At 39.6% G+C, this 26,192-nt stretch overlaps 1 protein-coding gene across 1 annotated transcript; it reads right to left on the bottom strand.

Moving 5' to 3' along the window:
- Nucleotides 1-26,183, bottom strand: LOC134862899 (CD81 protein-like). The gene is made up of 8 exons (XM_063881016.1): nucleotides 25,923-26,183; nucleotides 16,109-16,223; nucleotides 7,657-7,754; nucleotides 7,162-7,236; nucleotides 6,111-6,242; nucleotides 5,153-5,251; nucleotides 3,410-3,493; nucleotides 1-2,538 (listed from the first exon to the last, which is right to left on the bottom strand). The coding sequence occupies exons 1-8, from the start codon at nucleotides 25,986-25,988 to the stop codon at nucleotides 2,476-2,478; spliced, it is 732 nt and encodes a 243-aa protein (XP_063737086.1). The 5' UTR covers nucleotides 25,989-26,183; the 3' UTR covers nucleotides 1-2,475.
- Nucleotides 26,184-26,192: the final 9 nt, after the last annotated feature.

Raw genomic sequence — 26,192 nt, 5'->3', positions numbered from 1 at the left:
TTTGTTTATTTGTAAAATACATTTAATCCCTTTATATTTGGGCAAACCGAAGTCCACGAGACAGAGAGGGGCTGAGATGTCCGTGGCAGAGGATCCTGAGAGTCACTTCCTGTTTTATGGACAGCAGGTTGTGACAGAGGAACACAGAAAGTGCCCTCATATTCACAATACTGGTCTTGTTTTCCAATGAACTCTGAGAAACTATTGAAGGTCACTAGTCACCACTGCCAAAGAACCCCCCTCTCTGCGCGGACTCCTTTGACAACGTACCAAACACTGATATCACAATACAAGAAAAAAAGGCATACATTGTCTTTCTACAGCCTTCATGATTTTTCGTTAATACGTCAGAGCTGTAAATATTACAAGACACTTTTACTGTTTCTTGGTTTAAGTATGAGATGCTAACAAGGTTTTACTTTGTTGAGGAAAGCTGTGATAATATGGAAGGTTACACAAGATGACAAGAGTTAATGTGAGTGTGTGATGGGTGTGTGACCGCTGCAGCACCGCAGTGGTGTGCAGCTACGTGTTAGTGTCAGGAGCTAGTGGGACAAGACCTCAGGACAGAACAATATCCAGCTAAACACCCTGCTGCACCAAATAAACAGCATGTTCCGGTAAAGCTGGGGCTTTCTGATTTGCTGAACTCCAGCAGGCAGTGATGACCGACTTGTGGTCAACACTGTAGATAGTAAAGGGATAGATGGAATATTTTTTAGAAGGGGGGTTGTATGAGGTTCTTATCCTAACTTCCATTGGATGGCAGTTGGTACCCCCCATGTTTTGAGAAGCAAATGGAAGACCTACTTAAAAAAGTCAATATCAATCTAAGTGTTCGATGTATTTAGCCACCAGACTCCATTGACAGAAACCATATTTTACCGTACAGAGCGCAGGAGCTGCTGGTCTACCGCTGCCTTGATCAGTCAGGTTGTTTGTTATTGTGTGACTTTGATTTTTGTAGTTTTTTAGTTTGATGTGTTTTGCAGCTGTACAGCTTACACAGCATTAAATAGCTTAGCTTATTCACTGTAACTTTTTTATTTTCAAACTGGGCGTCTGGAACACCATCCACTCTTCTCATACAACCACTAAAAAAACATCCAAACTATGCCTTTAATGTCACTGAGCTGCCCTATAGTACAAATACCACTGTAAACAGTCAATATAACAGCTGTGAAATCACTTTGTTAGACTGATAAATGACAGTTGAATAGTTAATAACAAAGTAACATAAGTGAAGCTGCATGCTGGAACTATTCCACTGTCCAGGTTAGCTACCTGGAGTCTCAGCTGGATTACTTTTTTTTTTAGTAGCTGGAGAGATAGTACAATGACACAGCAGGTCACATGAGACCGGACTAGACTCAACCAGATAGTTCTGCCAACTTGCTCTCAGTTTAAATGTGATGGGTCATATCTCAGTTTCATTCCTCTGATTTGGGAGAGATGATTATAAGATTAAGCAAGTTGCCTTCACAAATAGAAGTGCACAGTTGTATAAAAGCTTTTAAATGTATCATATGTAATCATTGTACGCACGTATGTTTAAATTCCTCAAGGTGAAATAATCATTTCTCAGACCAGCAAAAGCCTGGTGGTGATATTCATATGAAACTTTTGCACTGAATTTGAGATGCAAGTGACGATTTATTAGCTGAGCACGCCAAACAAGCCAGAGTGTGGTTTGTACGTTTGGTAAAGATTTAATTTGATACAGTTTTTTTCCCCTTCCTTAAATGTTTTACACAACTGAGCACCCAGACAGTTTTGGACACGTGATGAGCGACAGACAGCCCGAGACAAAACTCCACGGGGGCCAAAATGACAGACATCAGGTCACTTTGACTTTGGTTCCAGCTTCCATGATTAACTGAGATTTCCTTCTTTAGTCAGTTCCTGCACACACCACACAATGTGTTCTGGTGTGGGATGCATACACACACACACACACACACACCATCATCTGGTTCAGTCTAGAGCGAGACAAACAAGCAGAGAGTGCAGGAAGAATACCACAGAAGGATCTGCTGTAATACAATTTTCATGCTTAGGCAGTCATAAAGCACTGTTAATATATATATTTATATACAGTTTATACATAAAACAGTGAAAAAACATCCATAAAACCAAGAATATAAGAGCATTTTCATACGCGAAGAAGCAGTAAACACCTATCACTAAAGTATTAATGTACTGACTGGTGACTGGTGAGATATAATATCTACATATCAGGTTAGGATAGCACGGGTCCAATATGCATACCAGCATGTGTGACCGACAAAAAAAAGAATGGACAGTGTAATTAAAACGCTCAATGGAGGATGTCTTACGTTGTCTTCTCAAAGAGCGGACTAAATCCAGCAAGCAATATAATACGTGACATTCCTGCTTAGAAAAGAAAAAAGGGAAAGGGTGAGGCGGAGACGCAGGAGGGTCTTCCCTCCTCCAGCGGGCTGGCGGCCCCTCGCTTTAATACACCGGGCTGTTTCGGATCCCGCAGCACAGCACCATGCTGAAGATCATCTCGAAGATCTGGGAGGACGTGCACAAACACAAGCAGTGGTTACATTTTAACATCCTCCAGAAACATGAGAGGTCACAGAGGCGTGGTAAAAATATGATAATATATTCAATATGGTAATTATTATTATTATATAATATGAAACGTCTTATCTTAACATAATGTTCACTAAGGCTGGTGCTCGTGCAAATTGGTCTCTGTGACCTTCATTTAGATAATCCTTGTGAATGTTCACCCGATATTCCATCAAAACTCTCATGTATGATTGCCATGGCAGCCTCTATACTTCTCAACACAGTAAACAAAAAACCTTGACAGAAAGTATCAAGAGATAGATACATAAACAATAAATAGTAGGTTTTGATCCTCTTTGTTGGATTTGTTGACAACAGTAAAGATTCAGAATAACACGAGTGTCATCCTCAAATGCAAATCAATATCTTCTAATGTGGATCTTAGAACAGCAAACTCGGGTGAGCTTTCCATTCTCACTGGTATCATTGTCCATGTTTTACTGTACGTTTTTGGTTTTGGTTTTATTTTACATTTTAATTTTCTTTTTTAATTGTCTTATTTTAATTTTTTGTCAGCTTCACTTTAAGGGAATTCCATTAGCTCACTGTCGATGTTTTAGACTGTTCTCTATTTATTGTAATATTGTTGTTGTGTTTTCTTCTTGTTCTGTAAAAGACTTTGGGCTGCGTTGTGCATGAAAGGTGCTATACAAATAAAGTGTATTATTATTATTAATGTCTGATAAACGGACAAACAGGGGACACAACCATGTGATGGTATCTTCTGGCTGCTTTGATATGAATTCATGCGTAAATACAACATGGTATATGAAGTTCTGAGGTGTGATGTGCAGCTCTGTGTTCTCACCATAATAACTGCGACCACCAGAGCGGCAATACCGATCAGGTAGATCTTATCTGAGAACAGTTCATCGATCCTCTGGTGGCAATCCTGCAGAGGAAACCATCAACACGTCATTAAGATCTGATCAACTAAATACTACTCCTCAGATGTACTCGTGATTAGTTCAGGGCTGGAAGAAGGAGGTAAGACCAAAGATGTACGCTCACTAAGCCCCGCCCCTTTAGTAAGTGTTGCTACCAATCTGTCCAATCACACACCGGACAGAGTTTAAACTGACAATTGAGCCATATTTTCAGCATGTAATTCTTGATCATTTTTCAACAGAGGGAGGCTTTTCATTACTGTACTGTAATTAATTCAAATGTCTTGAATGGTCACAATGTGATTTAATGAAGGCTGCAAACTGTGTGACAACAGGGAGACATTAAGAGGGCAGCAGAGCGACGGTCAATATGGCGAACAACCTTCTCAGACATCAGATTTCATGCAAAACAAATGTCCACATGTGCTGTGTGCAGGCTCGGGGAGAAACGGAGTACATGTAGCAGGATAAAGTAATCAGAATACAGAAAAAAACACCTGTATTCCCTTATAGTAAGATCAAGAAAACACAATCATATTCATGTTACATCTCTAAAAATGGTGAATTGATAGCAATGAGTATTATTAAAACCTAAAAAGATCATCTAGTGTGTGTTGTAAAGGATCAGGTGTTCTCTCTCCTCTCAGCTGTTCTGTTCTGGAGACTAATACTTTAAGAGTGAGTCTATACGCCTACGGCCTGAATCTGCTTCATGGTTTCACTTTCTTTGGTTCATTTTATTCAGAAATCCAGGCATATCCACGCTCTGACAGGGTGTGGCCACCTCTCGTGCCGCATTAAAGCACAGATGTCAGTTACTACAGCCCTATCTTAGACTACTCTTGTTTCAGCAATCTTGCTTTATTATAGAAAATGCACAAAAATAAATTCCCTGCTTCTTTAAAAGGTTATTGGCTAAATACACTGGAAAACCCCCAGTTCCAGAAAACGGAACACAAGACAATGCTGGCATCCTGGGAGGCTTGGATTGAACTTTGGTCATTTCAGTAATGTCCATGTGCTGCCAAGAAATCAGGTTAACCCGGGCGCGCAGCACACACTGTGAATACAGATCACAGCATTAGAGCAAATGACTTTTTTTGTTGGAATTAAATGTTCTATTTATTTCCCATCAAAAGACTGCTTCAATGTTTCTCAAACCTTTTCAGGCCCCTGACCCAAGCCCCCAGGAAGTGCAGCAAATGCTCCTGGTGGGCAAACGGTGGTACTAGAACTTTTGTGTCAGCCGAGTGATGTCATTGGGCCAAAAACACTTGAATCATTTCAGTTAAATTAGCATATTTTAAATCACCTTCCCAGTTATGAACACCAACATAGCCTTTATTTGTATCATAACCTCAAACACATTATATTATGTTAAAGAAGGTTTTTTAACTGCTGAACCTGCCACTACTTAGAAGAGAATGTGAATACTACCCTGATACACAAAATCAGCAATGAAAATCTTAATTCAAGGTCATGACACATTACTCTGTGATGAAGTGGTACTGCACAGACCTTCTGAATAAATGCTAAATGTTCACACGGTGGGTTTTTCCTTTAATATTTGATCTGAAATCTAACCTACTTTAAATATGTGGCTTTTATTCCAGCTACAATGTGAACACATGAGACAGAGGTGCAGACGGGAGGGAGACACTTACAACAGAGGTGACACCGGAGGGGCAGAGCTGAGTCATGCCCAGCGCGTCTGTGAATTGTGTGAAAAAAGCCGACCCCTTGCCTTTACCGCAGCAGTTCAGCTGAAACACAGAGACACACACAGTGATTCACGGTTCAATTCTTTACACCTGTCCTCAGGTTTCCTTGGATTGACCTGCATTTCGTTTCATACGATGATCTGTTGCAACTTGAAACACAGCGTTGTTGAGAGGGTTCAGCCAAAAATCTAGAGTTCAGTATCATTAATCTATATTTCTACATTATCTAGGAGACTTCATTACCCAATCCTACAAAATAGTCAATAGTCAGTTCCATTTGTAAATCCAGATTGTTCTGGTGTGGAAGAAGTCTCAAATATTATTTCACTATATATCTTTTTTCTACTGAAATTAAACCTACCGGCTGAATCACTGAGCAGAAAGTGTGCGGTGTGTGTTTCAGTTATTTATAATCAAAGTTACTATCAGAAGTTGAAGAAAAGATTAGATAAGATCATTTCTTTATTGATCCCAATTTGCCAAAATGCGTTGCAGCATAAAAAGACAAGGCATTGTCCACAGTCAAATTAAAAGACTAAAAATAAACAACTCATAATATTAAATAAATATAAAATAGCATTAAAAAAGTAGAAAATACACATGTCGGAATAAAAATGTACACAAAATATGAAGCAGGATATTATACACAGTATATATTAAGTGTGTAAGGAATGGAATATTAAATAAATATAAAAGTCAAATGCACAGTGTGAGTTTAAGGCTAAACATAAACAGGTGAACTAAGAGGTCCCATTGAAATGAAATAAGCATACTCCTGAATGCTAAATGAATAAACTACTGTCAATCCGAAAAATGAAGACCTCTTTTGTTAGGTCAAAGTACCTCCTGGGTTTAAAAATGATTTAGTGATCTGATAGTCAGTCATTTTGTGTTATCTTACCGTCTCGTGGAAGACCTTGAGCACAGCGTGGACGGCCTCCATCTCCTGGTTGTTATTTGTTCCTGGTAATTTTGCTTGGCTCATGGCCTTCTCATACGCAGAGTCGTAGAAATTGATCATCTCCTTGGAAACCTGAGGCAGGAACAAAGAGGTCAGCCTGGAACTTTAAACCACGTGTTTCCTGAATTCAGCCAATTTATTTTTGCTGTTGTTTTGATTTCAGGATTTCAGTCGCTAATTATTGAATCATTTATATGTATTATCAGACTCTAAAATACACACAGTGGCCATGTGGGCAGAACTTAACTTGACTGAATAATTCATAAAGTCCAGGTAATTATTTTAAAGATCTATGCCGTGCTACATACAACATATTTTAAGAATCATTTTACAGTTTGGACTTGTTGACGCACAATCTGTTGAACCAAAAGCACCCCCAGTGAGTGGCTGCATTTCCATCCAGTTGTTTTTATTAGAAAGATTGAGCCTGAAATATGTAATCTATGTTTGGATAAGAAATATAATCATAATGAAGGAAACCTTAAAATATATACTGTTTGACAGTGTTTTCAAAGGAGTGATACAATCTAATCTAATATGTAAATACAATAACATAGTTATGAGTTATCCAATGCTGAACACCTGTAATGACTTCACTTGTCTTCATGTATTTGATTAAATATGTTTCCTGCATTACTTTTTATTTTATTTTAATTTCTCCTCATAGCATTGTGCAGCACCTTGAGATGACGTTGTTTTTAAAGTGTGCTTTACAAATAAAGAAAGGATTATATTATTCTCATTTGCATTTTTAAACAATCAAGTTAGAAAACGTAGTACAACAAAACATCAGCGTAATGTGAGGAACCAACTGGAAGTTCAGTGATATTATATTGCATTTTCTCCTCAAAATCTCTTACTTAAACCTGTCAATTCAGGAGTAATAAACCAAAATAACAAATATATCATTCGTTTTATAATATTTAACTCTTTCATTGAAGAACCTGAATGTAGCATGCATGTGTAAACCTCTGTGTGTTCGCATTCTTACAGTGTCTTTGTGCATGAAGCCCCAGATTCCAGCTGCAACCTCGCAGGCGAAAAGGATGACGAGGCAGGCGAAGAACTGCAGGACAGAAACATCTCATTACACTTCAAGCAGTCAGATAACATATTGGATTAATTAGAATCTATGATTTACAAAGGTAAAGCTGCCACATGGAGTCGCTCCAGAAAAATGAAGCTATATTTACAATCGCTGTTTCTCTTTTGAATGTATTCCAAATCCAGTGATCTTTACATCCATTTACTAACAAACATATCTTGCATGTTACCGCCACCTGATAATCAGAGCAGTGTGAGTATTGTGAATGCACACGTGCGTATATGTGAGTGCATGTTCCTTCAAAAATGGCACAAATATATTTTATAAATAGAACATTTGAAAAAACTCATAAAACTATGTGTGAAAAGCATCTTCTATTTGGTTTGGAGTCCCTTTTCGGCCGCTATTTACAACAAATTAAAACCTTCACATGTGACTCACCGTTCCCAGCAAACACTGGGACTCCTGAATGGCTCCATAGCAACCAAGGAAGCCGACCACCATCATCACCGCGCCCACTGCAATCAGGATGTGGACACCTGGACAGACACACACACAGAGATGACTGATTAATATCCATGGCAACAACATTAACAGGTAGAATTATATATATTAAATGTTAAATAATAAAAAAGAACGTGAGGTATATAATTAAAAGTTGTAATGTTTTTCATTCCCCTTGGATGTCAGCTTTTAATATGAGAATGAATTTAGATAAAGCGAATATTTTATTTTCTAGTTTGGGAGAATCTTTAAATCTCATATCATTCTTTTTCGTTTTGTTTTTAGATCTTTTTTCGGCTTTTATTTATTCAGGTTGCTAGGCCTGCAGAAATAAAGCTGTGTTAATCAGGAGGAGGTTGATTTTGTATATTGGATGGTTTTAGAGTCCGTTGGTTTTTTGTGGACTTTCTTAATATTTAAAGTAAAACGTTGAAGGATTTGAGTGAGCAGGCAGGAACACTGCAGGGATGCCATTATACTTGACACTGTTTCTGCTTTTTAGAGACAAACAAGTTATTGCAAAGAGCTATGACAAGAATGGAAACCACCGGAAGGCTTCGCTGTGGCTTTTGGGCTTATGAAACATCCTCCACACCCTTTGAATCCCTGCCGGCCTGCAGTGACGCCTGATGGACAGTAGAAGGCACAATCTTGTTTCTATGCCAGTAGAATAAAAGTGAGACATTTTCACAGGAAGTTGTTTCTTGTTTCTCGCCTGCTCAGAATGCTCTACATTATTTTTCATCCAGGACATGAAACAGGTGCTGCTGTCGGTGGTGTTTTTGTGCCGAATAAAGCTAAATAACAAGGTAGCCACACCCTGAAACACACTGTTCTACATTTTACTCTAAATGTGAACATTTACAAAGCACCACCTCGCTGTATAAAAGAGGATTTGAAACTAGCAATTGAGACCCGAAACTTGTCAGGAAAATGTTTACTCAGGTATTCATATGAGAGGTACATGTTCTCATAGACTTCTATACAATATGACTTATTTTAACAAACCCCCTTGACCATTAAAAAAAAAGGTTTAAGGTGTCAAGTTTCATCAAAATCCAGTTGTTTTTTCCAAAAAATCATGCTGCCAGAAAAGCAATCAAACCAAATACATTAACTTTATAACTAAAACTGTATAAAGATAGGTAGAACTCATTACATACTAACTAGAGTAAAGAAAAATGTCAACATTTATATAAATGATACTTTTGGAATAGGATAATTTAATGTAATGAATATTGAGCTCTGTGGGGCTCCATAAATCACAAATGCCCGCCTTGATTTTGTCCAACTAAATCATATTTCAGCGTACTTGATATTGATGCCAGTGAGTGCTGTGGCATACAGTGCTTATTGTTCTCCTGCGAGGCTGGGAGTGCAGCTCTCTGTGTTTGGGCCCCAGCATCATTACTCCTGCTTGTCAGTTCAGACATAATTTGATTGTGGACCACTAACTGGTCCCGTACTTCACATGCCCCATCCCCCACCTCTCCTCTAGCCACAGAGACACTCACGCACACACTAAGGCTAATTTATAAATCGATATCTTGGAGACTGACCAAGTGCTCCCTCCATCTCCTATATTGTGGCTCTTCAGCCCGACACAGTCCCTCCATCCCTGCCTTCCCGATGCTGCCGAGGCTTCTCAAACTCTCCCTCTCCTGCCACCACCCATCTGTCCTTTCCATTTAATGCATTTCCATGTTGGAAATTATGCGCTCAATAATTCCATTTACTTAAATGTCTTTTCCTGTCTGTCTTGATTTAATTTTCTCGTGGATCCTCTTCCATTTTGCTCACTCACCAGGCATTCTGCATCGAATGGTCCGAAGAGGAGCTGATGGATTAAGACTTGAGGTGTGCTGAGATCACTACAAATTTTAAAGCTACACATTAAAAAAACATGGTCTACTCACAAGTAATAAATAGAAACCAGATTTAAAGCGTCCATAGAGTGTTGGAGTGACAATGTATTTTTGTAGGACGAGGAAGTTGGCATCATCAGGGGGCCCTTGACAAAAAGCACTGGGATTCTTCCATTGGATTTGAGAGTATTGCGGATATTCATATTCACATATTAACACCACTTGTATAATTTTTGAGGCTTGAATGCAATTGCCAGAAGTAAAAAGCTAACTTAAGGCTATCAATCAATTTGGAGGGCATGGCTGCACATCAGCACTGCTAAGCTAAAGCTAAAGCTAAAGCTCGACATTAAGCAGTCTCATTGAGTCTCTTGTAAGCAACCGCTGTTTTTATGGCTTCAGACCATCACCAGTGGGGTTTTCACTGAGGTATTTAATGTGGTAGAATAATCTTAAATAAAGATTGTGTTAACCACAGACCTTATTTCAGGCATCTAGCCAAAAACACAGTTGAACCAGACCTGGATGTGTTAATTGATAACTTATTTCTGCGTTTAAAGACTCATTCCTCACACGCTTGCTACTTAATGTGTCAATATGCTTCATCAAAAGTGCTTGTAAGACACAAGTTATCATACGTTATATATAAATAATAACATACATGATATCACATAAATCTCAATTCCTTTGTCTACTGGTATTTTTAGCTATATAGCCGCAGAATAAATGAAGAGACCACTTCAGCATTATCAGTTTCTCTTGTTTTACTATTTATAGGTTTGTCTTTGAGTTCAATTATTTTTTATTTTATTGTATTCTATGAACTACTGACAACATTTCTCTGTGTTGGAATTCAACACTGGAATGGCTGCCATACATACGTAGAGATAAAGATTTAAGAAACATGTGGAGTGGGCTCTTCATTTTCCGCGGAGCTGTATGTGAATATCTGTATTTTGAAAGACACCTATTTGTGTTTTATAATGAGCAAACATTAAATAAATATTTCCACCTATGTTCTTGAAATTCGCTTATTGTGTTTTCTCATCCGCTCACTGCTGTAAACAATGTGTAGTTCAGGTGGGATTTCCCTAAGGTGATGGAGCTAATATAACTCCAAATATTTTACCCAGATCCATTTAGTTGAAGTCAACCGAGTATTTTTTATTCTACAATGAAAGCCTTCCTTTCTACTTTTTCCATTACCCTGTTGTATTTTGGTGGATTATTATGAATACTGCGATCAGTTGAAATTACCTTTGAGGTGGAATTTCCTTGAGGACACTGAAGGACAGACAGCAAGTCGTCCCTGCAGACTAAAAGTTAGAATCTGCTTCAAGTTTTGGATTTTTCCTTTTGCTAATTTGGTATAAAGCCTTATTGTTTTGGACCAATGAATATCATGCCTTGGCTCACTGACATCTTGAACTCGTTGTCAAAAACAATGGCTGTTCCAAAAGGTTGATACTGGAATGGATAGACGTCATAAAGTCCTGTGTTCATACAGTGTGCTCATTAAGAGAATAAGTGTTACACTGTCATGTGATATTCCTTTGATTCTTTCTGGCTCCTTAAAGCAGAACTAATCAATCCTTTCTAATTACAGTAAATTAATCTGGAATCCGGAACGGTTTGTAGCTAAGCAATATCTACAGATGCTTCAGTCTTTTGTTGCTGTCTTGCCTAAAATTTTGATTTTGTGTACAATTTATCAGGCCCCTAGCTCAGACCTGAGAGTTGTATTTCTGTTACAGGCAGAATTTCAAATTTTCGTATAACTTGAACGTGTTATTTTTTAACTCAGAATTGACTACAAAAGTGAAAAACATATTCACCTTTTTAGGTGTTCGTAAGTAAAGTCTTAATCAGTATGTTTTGTCTTTGGTTTTCCTTTGTGGATTAACATTTAAAAAATAACAATTAAGGTTTGCTACTTTTGTCATGAATCTTGGACATATTGTTTTTGTGAAAAACTGAAAAATAAAGTTGTTCAAAAATAAAAATAACAATATGGGCATATCCCCATTGTTGGTGCACTGTGGACTGGAATAAATCCTGAAAAAAGGGAACCCCTTTGTACCGAGTCCAGAATTGATTTTTAAAAAGGTCCCCAAGAATCTAAATCTAAACCGGAAAATTAGATACTGAAAGCCTCTCACCCCTTCTCAGCTGATAAACATGTGGAGCACGAGTCTGGAAGACTTAATAGTTGAACACGTTTCAATTTCATCCTTTCCCGGACAAGTCTATTAGATTCAAAAAAAGCCTGCCTCTCTGTAAAGAGGGGATTCTCCTCTGACTCGGCCTCTATTTGTGTGGGGTGGTGCTGCAAACCACTGGTTATGTGTAAAGTCCCCATGCTATGTGACAAATACCTTGGTGTGTCATGTTGGTTTCATGTTAACTCTTCTGGGAATACTCACTGTGACAGTGACAGCAAATATCTTAGCAAGTCTATGTGTGTTTCTGCTGAGCAGGAAAGTGAGTCATGTAGTTTAAGTAGTAACTTCCTGAGGCTCCACTTGCCTCGGTTGTTCTCTCTATACGAAAGACCACTCTCTGTCAAAGATCGAGAATGGTTTTGTTATGCTTGGATAACCCACTATCTGCCAAAACATTAAGAGTTACAAAAGTTTGCAAATATGGGTTAAATATCAGGCAAGGGAACTGTCGAACAATGCGCTCTCGCCTGAAACACGCACGAACCACACCCATTGAATTGTTCTCATTTTAAAGCACTCAATACAATACTAGCCCTGACCCAGTACAGACAGGAGTCCAACTGTACATCCTATAATCACGTTGTAGATCTTGAGTCATAACTGAATGTATGTATTTCTCAATTTTTATTCTAAAATCTACAGTTACCATAACTATTTACCATAATACAAACATAAACTATATAGGTTTATACTGCACTTGGGTCCTATTTCCCCAACCCTTGGGGACATAGGACCCAAGTGCAGTAAAGGGAATCCAAAAGGTTTGATCAAAAAGCCGATTACAATTAAACAAGAAATAACCTAACATATACTACAGGGGAGCATGACTGAGACAAACATGGAGAGAACAAGTGAGATACAGACCATGGGGAAAGCGAACGAACGAACAGGGAGTAAAAAGGAAAGACAAGACTAAATACACAGAAGGGTAATCACAGGACAAGACACAGCTGGGGAGGGGAGGAGGAACACAAAGGCAACAGGTGAACACAATGAGACAATCAGACACAGGAGGGCAAACACAGGAAGTGACACCAGACAAGACACAAGGAGGAAGATACATTTCAAAATAAAACTAACAAAAACCCAATAACCCCGACAGTCCCCATGGCATTTTGAAGCCTCACGTTTGCCATTTTGGCCGCCATCATTGATTTTTGGCCATTGCCTTCTTGGTTTGAAATAAAGGGGTTTAGCTTAGTGAGACCCAACATTGAACATACTTTTCGCCAATCAAAACTTAACTCTTAATTACATTTCATGACTGAACTGAAACACACTGAACTGTTTAAAGTTGTAACAATCATAAGCTAGCCATACGATAATTCATACCCTGCTATCCTTCTATTTAACACTAAATCTAACCATCATGTATAAAATAAACATCATGTTGTAGAAAAGACTTCAAACTTAATATTGAGACCATGAACTCATTAGGAACACTTCCACGGAGGGTAAGACATTAGGCGAGAAGTTGGAACATTTTGTCATAGACTTCTACACAATTGCATCTCTTTTTGCAACCAGTTCTTTTACACAACAATTTTGTATTGGATGGTTTGATGTCTTACTCTTAACTGTAATGGATGTTAACAGGAGACAGTTATACCATTTGTCTCTCTCTTAAAATCATTTGAAAAACATAAATGTCTCGATCTTCTGACTGCTTGTGTTTTGTCCCATATTTGCATAAATTCTACATCCTTAATTCAAGATTACAACATATTTAATACATATTTACTGATTCCTGTTTTCAGACTCAAAAGTGTCAGTCATGTCTGTTTTCTGATCAAAACATTTGTACCAAAAACCAAAATAAGTATCTATTAGTTCTTACTGCCTTTATCATGAAATGTGATAAATACACCAGAAAAGATGTAATGATTAGTGATCCAACAATATGACTTAACCGGAACTTCCTCTACGTCCCTTTCAGCTTAACTAATTACTGCTGTATTTATTTGGATCGTTATGGGAACAAACTTTATTAGAAAACTGAAATCTTGGTGTATTTCGAAGAAAGGCAAGAAGGTTCGCCATTGGGTTATTATGTCTGAGAGCGGGTCTGGGTGAGAGAAAGGAGAGAAGCAGATGTAGGACTCCATATTGAAACGTTCCTGGCAACAGGGGATAAAGACAAAGGGGGAGGGAAAACAGGGCAGACAGAGATAGAGGGAGGGTGGGCAGTACTAAAGGAAAAATAAGGAGAAGTGAGACAGTGCGACTCGAACACTAACCACAGCCAGATGGGCGAGCGAGGGGGGAGCAACAGTGGAAAGAAAGCAGGCGGAGAGAGGGAGAGGAAAACTTTCACGGAGAAGGGAGGAAGAGGGTGGGGCCGATGAGGAGGACAAGAAGGGAGGGCCAGTGAGGAATTTTTTCCTATACCGACGAGGCTCTTTCTCCCCTCCTCAGCAATGAGAGGGAGGCTTTATGTAATGGGTAGGATGTAATCATCGAGGCTGTTTGGGAGAAAGTCCCTAAGTAGTTCCTCTCCGACTGGTAAGCCCTTTTTGCATTGAACGACCACAGCTATGCCGCCACAGAGGACGGAGAAAACAATGTTCAAACACACCCTCCTTTTCTTCTGTAGCTGCAGTTTGGATAGAGGCAGAACAACCATTTCTGAATTTCTCAGAAAATCTTCTCTCGTTTTGTCACCAGGCAGATGACTCAGGTTGCTGTGGCCGTTTGGAGGAACTGATGGAGAAATGTGGACGCTACTTTGTAGAGTTCAACAGGTGACAGCGGCTAACTATATAATGGAAAGCGAGCTTTTAACAGTCATATGATGAGCGGTGTGTCCTCTGTTAGTCCAGGTCACAAGCTGCTGGTGACCTTTGCCAGCCCAACTCCACCCTAACATATTTCACACGTCGTTAATGTCCTCACGTCCAGGTTACTGAGGGTCCGCTTTGTGCGTCCTGTACTGTATGTGTTTAAAACAATACTGTGATCTTTTAAGTCCTTTAATCAACGAAAGCTTCGTCTTCCTTTGATATCACAGGATACTTTATGTGTTGAATGCACAATTGCAGGAATTTGGAGACATGACCTTAATATCTGGGAAATTCTAACAGGGCTGTTTCACAATCTATCATATTTGTGTAAGTGTCGTTATGTTGTGAAGTTATTTTGAGAATATTCCACTTTCATTCATTCCTAGTTATGGGGTTTTAGCTCGTTTTTTTACGATTGTGTGAATTAAAAACTTGACTAAGATGTGTTTTCTCATTTACTTTGGGCCAAATAAACAATCATTTCAAGTTAACCTTTAGATGATATGTTTTTAAATTTAAAGACCACGTGTTAATCATATTGAATTTAGTGTTTTGGGTAAAACCACTCATTTGAGTAATGAGTGTATGTGTTTGTTATTATCTTATAATATCGGACTTATTTGATGAAATCATTACTTTACAAAGGCATGATTTCATCACGATTCAATTGGGGGATGATTCATTTTACATTGGATCACTGCCCAGCCCTTCATGTATGATTTTGTAATTGAGCTTTAATATCTTTAAGTTATTAATAATGAATATCCAATTCATCTCTATCAGAGGGCCTTAAAGAAGCATCGTTTATTGCGCCCATTAATAATTACTGTGGTACCTTTTATTACAGGTAAATATCATCCCACTCTTGCAGCACATCAAGTACATTAAAACCTTCAAAGGAACGGTTGCTGGCTTCATGATAAGGCTGTTTCCATAAAACAGTGTTGCTGTCTCTCTAGGGAAACCTCAACGCAGACCTCTCACACCTGTTGAACTCTATTTGTTTGGCTTTGACATGTGTTTTCTAAGAGCGGGCTGATCATATAACCTGCCAGGGATTAATTACCTGTCAACTTTTATTTTGAAATGTTTGCCAAAGTCACATCCTGTAGTCTGACTGCCTAATATGAGAGTGTGATGCATTTGTTGCTATTTTGAGAACAGCCCTAAATCATATACTGAGAGTAACTTGATTATACTGGCACAAGCTAATAAAAAGTGGGAATTAGGCTAAAATATAACATAAAAGATTATTTCCATTTGAATATTTCCAATGAGTAACATTTAGCTGTGTGTGGTTAGTGGACAAAGGGCAGTGTCGTCATGTGGAAATAATGTAGATCAGCTGAAATGCCAGAAACACCGCCATTTTCCAAGTGTGATTCAGTCGTGAAGTAGTTTCCCAACAGGCCTCTACATTAAAGGACTGTGTGCTAGGGTTTGAGGTTTTCCCATCAGACAGAGACAGTGTGAAGGCGCAGAGAGAGGCAGAGAGTAGTTGTGGTAGAGATGAGATACGTACTGATGTAGAAGGTGCTGGGGGCCTGATTTCCATCAATCTCCAGCCCCAGCAAGTTGCTGGTCTTGGGGTCATGTCTCAACCACAGGGCCACGCCCAGAATAACACCCCCGGTAAGCTGCAACACACAACACAACACATGAAGTTCCTCCTGTTCACTACAGAGCACTGGCGTGAGGCATTATGAAAATGCCATGTCATGATGTTCTGATAGTAATTAAAATATGCTTAAAACTATTCAAATGAAACATACTGGAATGACTTTGCATGACATTTTGTTAAGAAAGAAATAGTTGTAATGCATTCTATACAGAGGACAATCAACTTTATTAGTTAAATCCTTTTTAATTAAACAAATAACTGAAATGAAACCATCTTTATGAGGTTATCCTAAATCATAAAGTCAGTCCTGATAGAAAAATATCAAAAATAACAACAATTTGTGAGTCATGATCTTCGTCTAACACTGTGTTTTGTCATGTTTTATGAACACACCTTGCAGGTAGAATCAGTTTTTATTGACTTTCTTATTTTTACATTCATCATACTGAATAAAATGAAGCAAAAGTCCTGTTCCAGATCCAGTCAAGGTTTCATCACAGAACTATGAGCTGCCAGTCATTTATCTTTTCATTTTGATCCTTACAGTTTAGAGAAAGCAGGTCTGTCTGCTAGTATTTGATACAAATATGACTAATACTACTCTCAAGTGTGTATACTCTAAATGAGCTAATCTCATTAGCTAGCTGCTGGATGTAGCCTAATATTATTAAACCGACAGACAACAGGGTGGTATCAATCTGAGTTTTAATCCAAACGTCTGAGTCATTGTGAAGATGTTTATTTCCCAAATTGGCAGACTTTTCCATTAACACTATAAAAGCTGCTGGGTTTTTACAGCTTAAAACCACAGGGGCCTTTAGTGGGAAATTAGCAGAGGAGCTATTTCACACAATAAATGAGCAGGGCTGTTGTTTAGCTGACTATTGAAGAGTAGGTGATCTTCTAATTGTGACTGGAAAATACGTTACTCAGTTGCCATAAACATTTATGGATAGGTATTTTGATTGGGTTTCTTCTGCAAGATGAATAAGGCAGAGACAATTTAGCAGTGTGGACATTTCTGGTTTGGGTGGATCCAGGCAAGCGCCTGGATCCACCCAAACCACTAAAGCTCACTAGAAACACAGCATATGATTTTCTGTAATCTTTACTTAGTGTGTCAGTGTTGGTTAATGTTGCTTTCAACAGCCCAAATGGTTACCTATAAAGTGTTCTAAATATGTAAATGCCTTTTATTTTTGCACTGGCCATGATTAAGTTCCTCCAATCGATCCGCCAGATATCATTATCAGCTGATATTTGTTCTGGATAATTTAACTGTTTGTCTCTGTATAGGCTGATCAGAGCCAATTAGATCATGCATACATTTTAAACTGAAACATTTTCCATAATCATTCACCTGCTTTCACAGATGCTGAGAGAGATGTTGGACACATGCACATGCTTGTGAATTACCGTAAAGAAAACTAAACATGGCAAACGTACCAATAGACTGATGTGTGACTGGTTAAAAATATGTTGTGATATCCTTAGTTTGTAGTAGTTTGTAGAATCGAAAACGTGTGCTCTTCTTGGGAGAGTTGAGCAGGGCAGATGTTGAATAGAAATTTTGGAAAAACTCTTTTCGTTTGTGTCTTGACTGAAGAAACTAGATCAGTGGTAATACAGAAACGTTAATCATTTCATCATACCAAGGGATAAAGGGTTTTCTCAAATGTTCAAACTACTCCTTTAAGTTATTGTGGTCTTTTTTTAGGAGGCTAGCGATTCCTTGAGAGTACATTTGAGGCAAACACTGCAACAGCTAACATCTGTGAAACCTTTTGTTCAATTTGTTTCCATTCTTCAACTTCCAACCAATTTCCTTGGGGAAGCCGAGCACAGACTGCGAGGTATAACTTTGCATTGCTTCTTCAGGGTGCTTTACATTGACATAAGCCTTCCTAAGCCCTTTTGTTTGGCCCAGTACAAAGAAATCCTAAATATAACCGGAGTTAGCATATACCTCAGCCGGGCACACAGGAACAAGCACCACAGCGGCTGTGAAATAACCCCCCCCCACGGTCACCCCTCTGTTGCACATGGGCGGGTATATTTAATAAAGGTCATGCTTCAGAACTTAGAGAATGTGGCGAAACAGAATATCTAAATTAAACTAGTTCCTGTGAAAAGAGTTGAACCAAAACAGGCCGATCCTCCCGCCCCTGCCCCCTCCTCCTCCTCTTCTCTTAGTGAGGTCCATTCCAGGGCTGAGGCCAGTTGCTGCCCGGCAACCAGATCAACACCATAACTGGAGGAGTGCAGATTCTCAACAGACACACACACACACACACACACACACACAAAATGACTCACTTTTTTAAAGTGAACCACAACTCCTCGTTACCCCTGAATTACCACTGACTCGTCAATGACATGCATGAAGGTTTATCCAGATTTAAACAGATTCACGCAAGGCTTTCATTTACAGCGTTTATATCTAAATGATGAATAGAGGGAGTGCCCAGACAGAACAAGGTTGAAATCCATGACGTGTTATGCTTCGCGTGGTGTAGTCTCACATTGCTACAGCTATCTCCACTTGGTTTTAGTGCCGTGTCAGCACTGGGGGAGAGGTCTGGCCGAACTTCAGGGGAAAAAACTAATCAAAAAAGTCTTGGGAAAAATTCCATCTGAGAGAAAGGCAACCAATAACAGCCTGTTTTTACGATACTGGAATTTCTAACTTAAATAAAATACCTAGAAGATGTGACCGAGGAGCAGCACGCCAAACTGCTGGCCCGGTCCTGTGTTCGCTACTCCCTAAAGGACTCACAAACACATATACAAGCTGGCGGTTGCTAAGAGAAAGTAAAAACATAAACTGATCACAAATTCATGAGACAGTCTTTGAGCTATAAATATGTTATGTGGGAGGTTTGAGTCACAGGGACCGGCAGCATGGACTTTTTCAGAATCACTAGAGAATCACAGAAAGTTTAATGAAAATCTTAAGTTAGTAGTCAAAATGTTAGTTTCAAATGACAGTTTTGCAATTGACTGGTTGGGTAGAACTGAAACAATAAGTTCAATAAATGTTTTAATTACAAAACACTTTGTTCTTACAGCTTCCTCTTGTCCTGTATGACAGCAGACACCGTTTTTAAACTTTAGGCACTAACAGAACCCTGGTATTGTGCGTGGATTCAACACTATGGATAACTAGTTCTTTAAAAGAAACACAACAGCAGTCATAATGTCCGGTGTGACAAAGACCTTCAGTAAGAAAGTTAAAACTGAGAGGCCAGAGGACACGCTTACAACCATGACGTACACTAACGCTATTCTTATGTTGGTCATTCAAAGGCTTAAAGGTCTTCTATTATGTTAAATGTGTTTTTTGCTTTTATCCATAACTATGTGTCCCCGGTGTGTAAGGAGACTCACAAAGTGTTCTAAAATACAACCCTCCCTCTTTTCCTCCTTACCCACATCTCTAAAACCAGCTGATCCAGATTTGCTGCCGATAGGACGCCAAAAACTAAATGTGGGCTGGCTTTACATTGAACTCCTGGTAACGTCCCGCCAACGTGACATGTCCCAAACTAGCATCCGCAATATACAGTCGCGAGCTGAATCCCCCTCGCAGCACCTCTGTGTGTCTGTGTATTCAGAAGGATGTCTGCAGGAGGGACTTAGAGTTGTTGTTATATAATGGCATTTATCTAGCAGTAAACACTGAAGAAAGAACAAGCTATGTGCCTTATCAGAAACAATGCACTACGTGTATCAGTATCTCCCGGTAGAACACTTTCACAGAGGAGAGAGAGCTGCATGACGCTCCGTGGCCAGCTTCAGCTCAGCTCAAATTTAAAGCTACAGTCACAAAATCTGCACTTCAGGAACAGGGCTGAAATAGAGGAGGATGAGGCATGCTACAATGGGGGATCTGTTTGGTATTTTGAGCAAAACACTTCACAGATAAGTTTTGTAGAGATATGGCCCTACAATATATTGTTCAAATAGAGCATAATAGGAGACCTTTAAGTCTAACACAGCATAACACGGCAGATGTACCTGCCCTTTTCTCACTGACTGATTATATTTTTGGCCTCATATGCCAAAGAGATTATCCAACCATCTGTTGCTCATTCAACTACTGCATTTGTTGTCACACATTCCACTCCAGGAAAAATGTCTAAACACATTGGCCGGTGTTATCATGTTTCCTACAGCCAGCTGTCCCTAAAGAGAGTGCTACTTCTGCTGCCTGACAGTGTTCATATTAATATGAGACAATGTGTTGCAAGGCAGGAATCAACGTACTAAATGGCGCTCAACGGGTAGGGGCGACACAGAAACGAAGGTGAAACTCTGAAATTGCTTGGAATACCATCCTGTGTGGGGTCGAGTTTCCCTCCAGTGTCTATTTCTGCCTGTTGCCCAGAGTACAGGGGGTTGTAGAATGCCGGGCATGCTGCAGGGACTGGGAGTGGGGGGTTGGGGTGTTGTCTGCACTTCCCATGAGGCTCCACTACCGCCACACAGAGGTCCCCTCCCCATCCCCCCACCCCTCCTTATCCACCCCAATAGCCTCTTAACCCTCTCAATGTCCAGTGTGATTTATGGGAACAGGAGGACTCCGTTTTAAAGAGCCCGGCTCCACGATCCCATTGCTCCGTAGCCGCACACTGCAGGCAAAGTGTTTCTTCAGAGCCATCTGATCCCACACATCCTTTCAGAGCTCTTTGGAGCAGCCAATAACACTAAAAGGGTTAAAGTGGAATATGTGGAAGAAGGAGCCACAGAGCTGCGGTAATGCACTAACAATCACATTAAAAGTGGCACCTGAAGAGAATTACCAACACTTCTTGACAACTTTGCACATTGATTCACGATCAGAGATGCTAACATCCCATATTTTTGTCGGTTTTAGTAGTTTTAATTGTAATGTATTATAAGCTCTAATGTCAAAATTTCCCCTGATGTTTATGTTATAATGAACTTTTGCTAACAGCTAACGTCAACTAGCTGCCCACAGAGTTGTAATGTCTACAGCTTTGACTGAAGGTGTAACAAATGTTATCACGTTGGTGTTGCATTGTATGTTTTGTCATTAAATAAATAGGAAGAGAAAGTACTGGTGGTGAGGTGAACATAGTGGGCATGGTAGAAAACTCACTTTAACCCATAATAGTTTAACTGAAGGGGTAACGCACTATTTAACATTAAAGATTAGTAAGCACTTGTATCTCCAGCAATTGTCAGTTGATATGCTGGTTCTGAAAAGTAAGAAAATAAGCCCAAAACTGATCCAAAGAAAAGGTTTTAGGTTGTAAAGGCACACGTTGGTATCCTAACTTGGATACCGTGCCTGTATGTCTCCTGTGTTGACATTGAAGCTGCTGCTGGGCTTGCTAACTTACTGTTATCGATGTGAGATAGTGTTGGCTATGGGGCTTAATTATTAACTCTCTGCTCCCTGGACAGTTCGACTGACAAAAAGTGCAGCGGTGGGAAACAGAGAGCCAATTGCTCCCTTTCCAACACCAGGTCTTAGGTTGACATTCATTATTGGTAATGGCAATCAGAAGTGGGAGGTCATAGGCCAACAGCATTTCCTGTGGGGGTTTCCAGGTGTAAGCTATAGGCCAGGTGTTTGTCAACCAACACCAATGTGAAACTTAAAAAAAGTTTCCATTTGGTGCCAGCTAAAGCTTTTACTAATCATATCTTATTGACATGTTGCCTTATACGGAGAAGGCCATGACATGTAACATTGTAACTTCAAATAATCTAATGTATAACGTAGCCCATAATACTGGGTGTTGTTACTTTTTCTACAAGCGTTTTTAAAATGTAGTTTAGTTCTCGTCAACCTCGAATGCTATACAAAAAGATTTAAGACATAAAACAACAAACAGAAGTCAAGAAAAAAAATAGACATTGGACATACGCTTAAATACATTGAATCAATCGTACATGATGCCTACATTCGAAACAGTTGGGGAAAAGATAGAGCAGACACACTCAATCGATTTTTCATTATATCAAACTATGAAAGTCAATTTAACATCATCATCTAGTCTAGTGCAATTAATATCTTCGGGTTTTGGACTGTTGGTTGGATCATTTTAAAATGTTTCGAAGACGTAAACCCAGCCAAACGTAACACTGGAACACATGTGGAAAAAGCTACTTCAATCTTTCCATAATGCAGGGGGGGTTTACCGTGGAACAAAAAATGTTGACGGCCAGACTTTAAAACTCTCTCTACCAGCTTGCTTATTTGCTGATAGAGCTACTTCCAAACCGAGGGACCTGTCTGTGGTGCTTACTGCACTCAGGCCTACAATACTAACATCCTGTGTTAGTGTAACTTCTCTGTGCAGACAGGCTGTGACCGGAAGTGATCTGTGCCGAGACAGATTAATGGGTGACAAAACAAATGATCACAAAATTAATTATAGCCAGTCCTTAAAATCACCTTCTCTGACCCCTTATTTCAGCATTTTAATAGTTTTAGGTATTGGTCCGCTGCTTGAATCCTGCTGATGTGCTGAGGAATGTCTGCACTACGGCTGGGCTATACAACCTCTCAAAAACCTAAAGTTTATTTTTAAAAGCTGTGAGCTCAACTGTTGCAATTGGTGTGGCTATTAAACGTGAAACAAATATTTTTAACGTTTAGCTGTTATATGGCAAATAATTGTGTTTTATAACTGTGCACATCTTATATTTTTGATAATAATTCCACTATAATTAACCTTCTGTCCTAACAGGAATACTCTAAAAACTGTAAAACACAGATCTTTACTTATTTCATTCATTTCACTGTGTGCATGTAAATGTACATGTGAATAGATCTGGGCATGTTAAGCAATGTAAACAGAAGTATTTCAAAGTATTGTATGTGAATTTGTCATAATAAATGAAAAAGTTAAATAAAAAAATGTAATCACAAATAATGTTAATTAAGCATTATTGTTATTATTTTCTAGAAATACTGTGGTAACATTGTCGCCCATATTGTCCAACCAGATAGAAGAATCTAATAATTAGGGTTTTGGCTACGAAATGTTATGTGAACAGCATAGCCTAGTTAGTTCTACTGTTTACCTGGCAAACATTGCAACAACAATGAAATAGTTGCCTTCAAATCCTGTATTGGAGTATTCAAAATATATGTTGGGGGTGTTTGGCCTTAATGGGTTTCTCCAACTGGAATTCCGTGATCATATTTCATTGACAACACAAACACGGCCCTAACATGTGGCCCCCAGCAGTTTAAACTGGGCTCTTTCAGTTTTCTTCTTGGTACCACAACTGTCCCCTGAACTGAGGTAGATCAACCAGCTTGCTTGTCGCTCAGCTCCACACGTAATCATTAACAACATCTAAGAAAATATAGGGACATATTTTTAGGTCATAAATGCTGATTTCTAATTAAAACAAAGCACGAAAGGAAATAAATAAACAATGAAAAGGCTTTTTGAGGAACAAACTCTTCCATAAGGAGAGTAAAAACTAAACTCCCACAAATGTTTCCATGATCCATCAACCACAACAGGGCCTGGACTCAACAAATGGACACCACCATGAGTCCCCCTCCACACACACACACACACACACACACACACACACACACACACACACACACACACACACACACATGAGGATGTAATCCGTTTAGCTGTTATATGGCAAATAAAAAGTGTTTTATAACTGTGCACATCTTATATTTTTGATAATAATTCCACTACCTTCTGTCCTAACAGGAATACTCTAAAAACTGTAAAACACACATCTTTACTTATTTCATTCATTTCACCGTGTGCATGTAAATGTACATGTGAATAGATCTGGGCATGTTAAGCAATGTAAACAGAGCCATTTTCCAAACCAAACCAAAGCAGTCCCCACTACCGCCAAACATCTATGCCTCAAAGCAGATACACAAACTAGATTTCCCCAACTTTTAATAAGCCCCTATGGTATGAAAGTCTCTCTCAGTGAACTAAATATTGATCCGATTGGTTGAAATATGTGTTTTACGTCACAACAAACTAAAATGATCGAGTGAACTTGTTTTTAGAGCTATTTTTCCCGCTTGAGATTACTCGAATCCTTGTAATGTAGCCTGTGTAAGAAATAATAATCAATATTAGGTGTAACTACAACCCTGTCTTATTCGAATTCTAGCTAATATTGTATTGTATGTTAGCCTAGAAATCTAGACGCCCCTAGCGACCGCAAATTGAATTTGCTGCTGGGGCGGTCTAGTCAACCCTCGTCAGTTAGCAAGGCTGCTCGGGCCACGGTGGTTCGGACCAATCAAATCGTGAGGAGCGAGATCGGGGGCCGGGCTACCTAGTGACGACAGAGGTGCGACGTTTCAGTGTGTAGTTTTAGAGAGAGGTAAACTGGCTGATCCCAATGGCTAATCCTAGCGAATTCCTAGCATCTTTCGATTTGGCTTTGGCAGCGACTCTTGAACATTTGAATATTCAATTTACTTTGCGAGACGAGCAGATACCGGCACTGAAGTGTTTTCTGGAGAAAAGGGACGTTTTCGGAGTTTTGCCCACTGGATACGGTAAAAGTTTGATTTACCAGCTTGCTCAGCTGGTGGGGCGACGCATGGACCTCGACAACCCGCTGGTGGTTGTCGTGTCAGATAAGTACCGAATTTGAAAGCACGCCAGATATTCTCAAGTTTTTTTTGCAAAACCGGCAACAATCACTCAGTTCCATGTTTCACAAAGTTCGGTTTACTAGTGACTACACTCCACCATGTACTTCCCGTCGCGCGGACTACGTAATCCTTCTTCATAGCTCTGATTGGTTGTTCGCCATCCTATTGCGTGGCGTTGAGTGCAGAGGCAACTTGACAGACAACCGTTGATCCCGCCCACACTGCCTTCGAGCTAGACTAGACCCCGGTACAGCTTTTTGCTGTAGGGGTTTAGCTTGCTAGGCTAATTGTATGTATGGGTAGAGGGAGAAGGACGCCTGGAGTTACATACTAAACAGACCGCCTCTACCTCTCACTCATTAATGCTGCAATGATACTATTGCGTGTTTAATAACTGATAAGCTTCAGAAGGATTGCATAATAGAATATCGTAGGTGAGAGCTTCGTGACTACGCTAACAAGATGGCGAAGGTGACGTCATGGGAGGACCGGCCCCGACGACATCAGCCAATACAGAAATCCGGAAAGGACGAGACTAGAGCTCGTCTTATTTTGAAGTTGTTTATTTTATGACCGGAAAAGGATGGTTGTACAAAACATATTTGTATTGTAGAATCGAGCTCTCTTTTGTTCCGGACCGCCAGACAGTAACTACTGATGAGCACCACTCAGTCAGCGGCCTGTGTACGCGTGTACCGAGCTATTGAGCCACAGCTGTGAAACTTTTGTAAAACCTACTGCTGCATCCTTTTATTAAACACTCCTTTTAAAACTTATATGAGGGGCTTCACTTCCTTTTCTTTTAAATCTACTCCTGGACTTCGAATAAAAGAACATTTCCTACACCTCTAAACTACGATATCCACTGACGAATGGGTGTTATACTCAGCACACATGCCTTTCTAGCAGTTTAATTTGTTACCATCTTGTAGTCATATTCTCCCCTAGTGGTGAAAAGGCGTCGCTGGGTATTCATAAGGTTTAACGGTCCTCAAACCCTACCCGCTAACCAGCGCGAGGAGGCGGCGCTGCGTAGCGAAATAAACGCAATATGGATTTGAAATAATAATGTTTGCTTACCCAGAAGATGAAGTTGAAGAAGAAAAGCATGTATTTGATGCATTTAGTGCAACCTTCGACTCCCATGGTGGTCCGTTAGTCGGGTATTTTCGAGTACTGAGTTCACAGGACGGCAGCAGTAGCAGGCCAGATGTCGCGGCGTGTAACGGGCTGAATCTCGACTGGGAATCCTGACTGGTCTCAGACACAGAGGCAACACCCAACTCCTCCTTCCCTCACTGCCGAGCACCCCCGTAATCCAGTCCCAAAAACACAGCGGACTTCCGGCCA

This window comes from Eleginops maclovinus, chromosome 4, assembly GCF_036324505.1.
Source record: "Eleginops maclovinus isolate JMC-PN-2008 ecotype Puerto Natales chromosome 4, JC_Emac_rtc_rv5, whole genome shotgun sequence".
Classification (NCBI taxonomy): domain Eukaryota; kingdom Metazoa; phylum Chordata; class Actinopteri; order Perciformes; family Eleginopidae; genus Eleginops; species Eleginops maclovinus.
This window is presented reverse-complemented; position numbering and strand designations above follow the sequence as displayed.

What these genes read in the sequence shown, in the direction of transcription:
- LOC134862899 (XM_063881016.1), bottom strand. Translation starts at nt 25,988, where the DNA reads ATGGGAGTCGAAGGTTGCACTAAATGCATCAAATACATGCTTTTCTTC. An exon ending in TCTTCAACTTCATCTTCTGG is followed by an intron (nt 16,224 to 25,922) that starts GTAAGCAAACAT and finishes TGTGTGTTGCAG; the next exon opens with CTTACCGGGGGTGTTATTCT. An exon ending in GCTTCATGCACAAAGACACT is followed by an intron (nt 6,243 to 7,161) that starts GTAAGAATGCGA and finishes TTCCTGCCTCAG; the next exon opens with GTTTCCAAGGAGATGATCAA.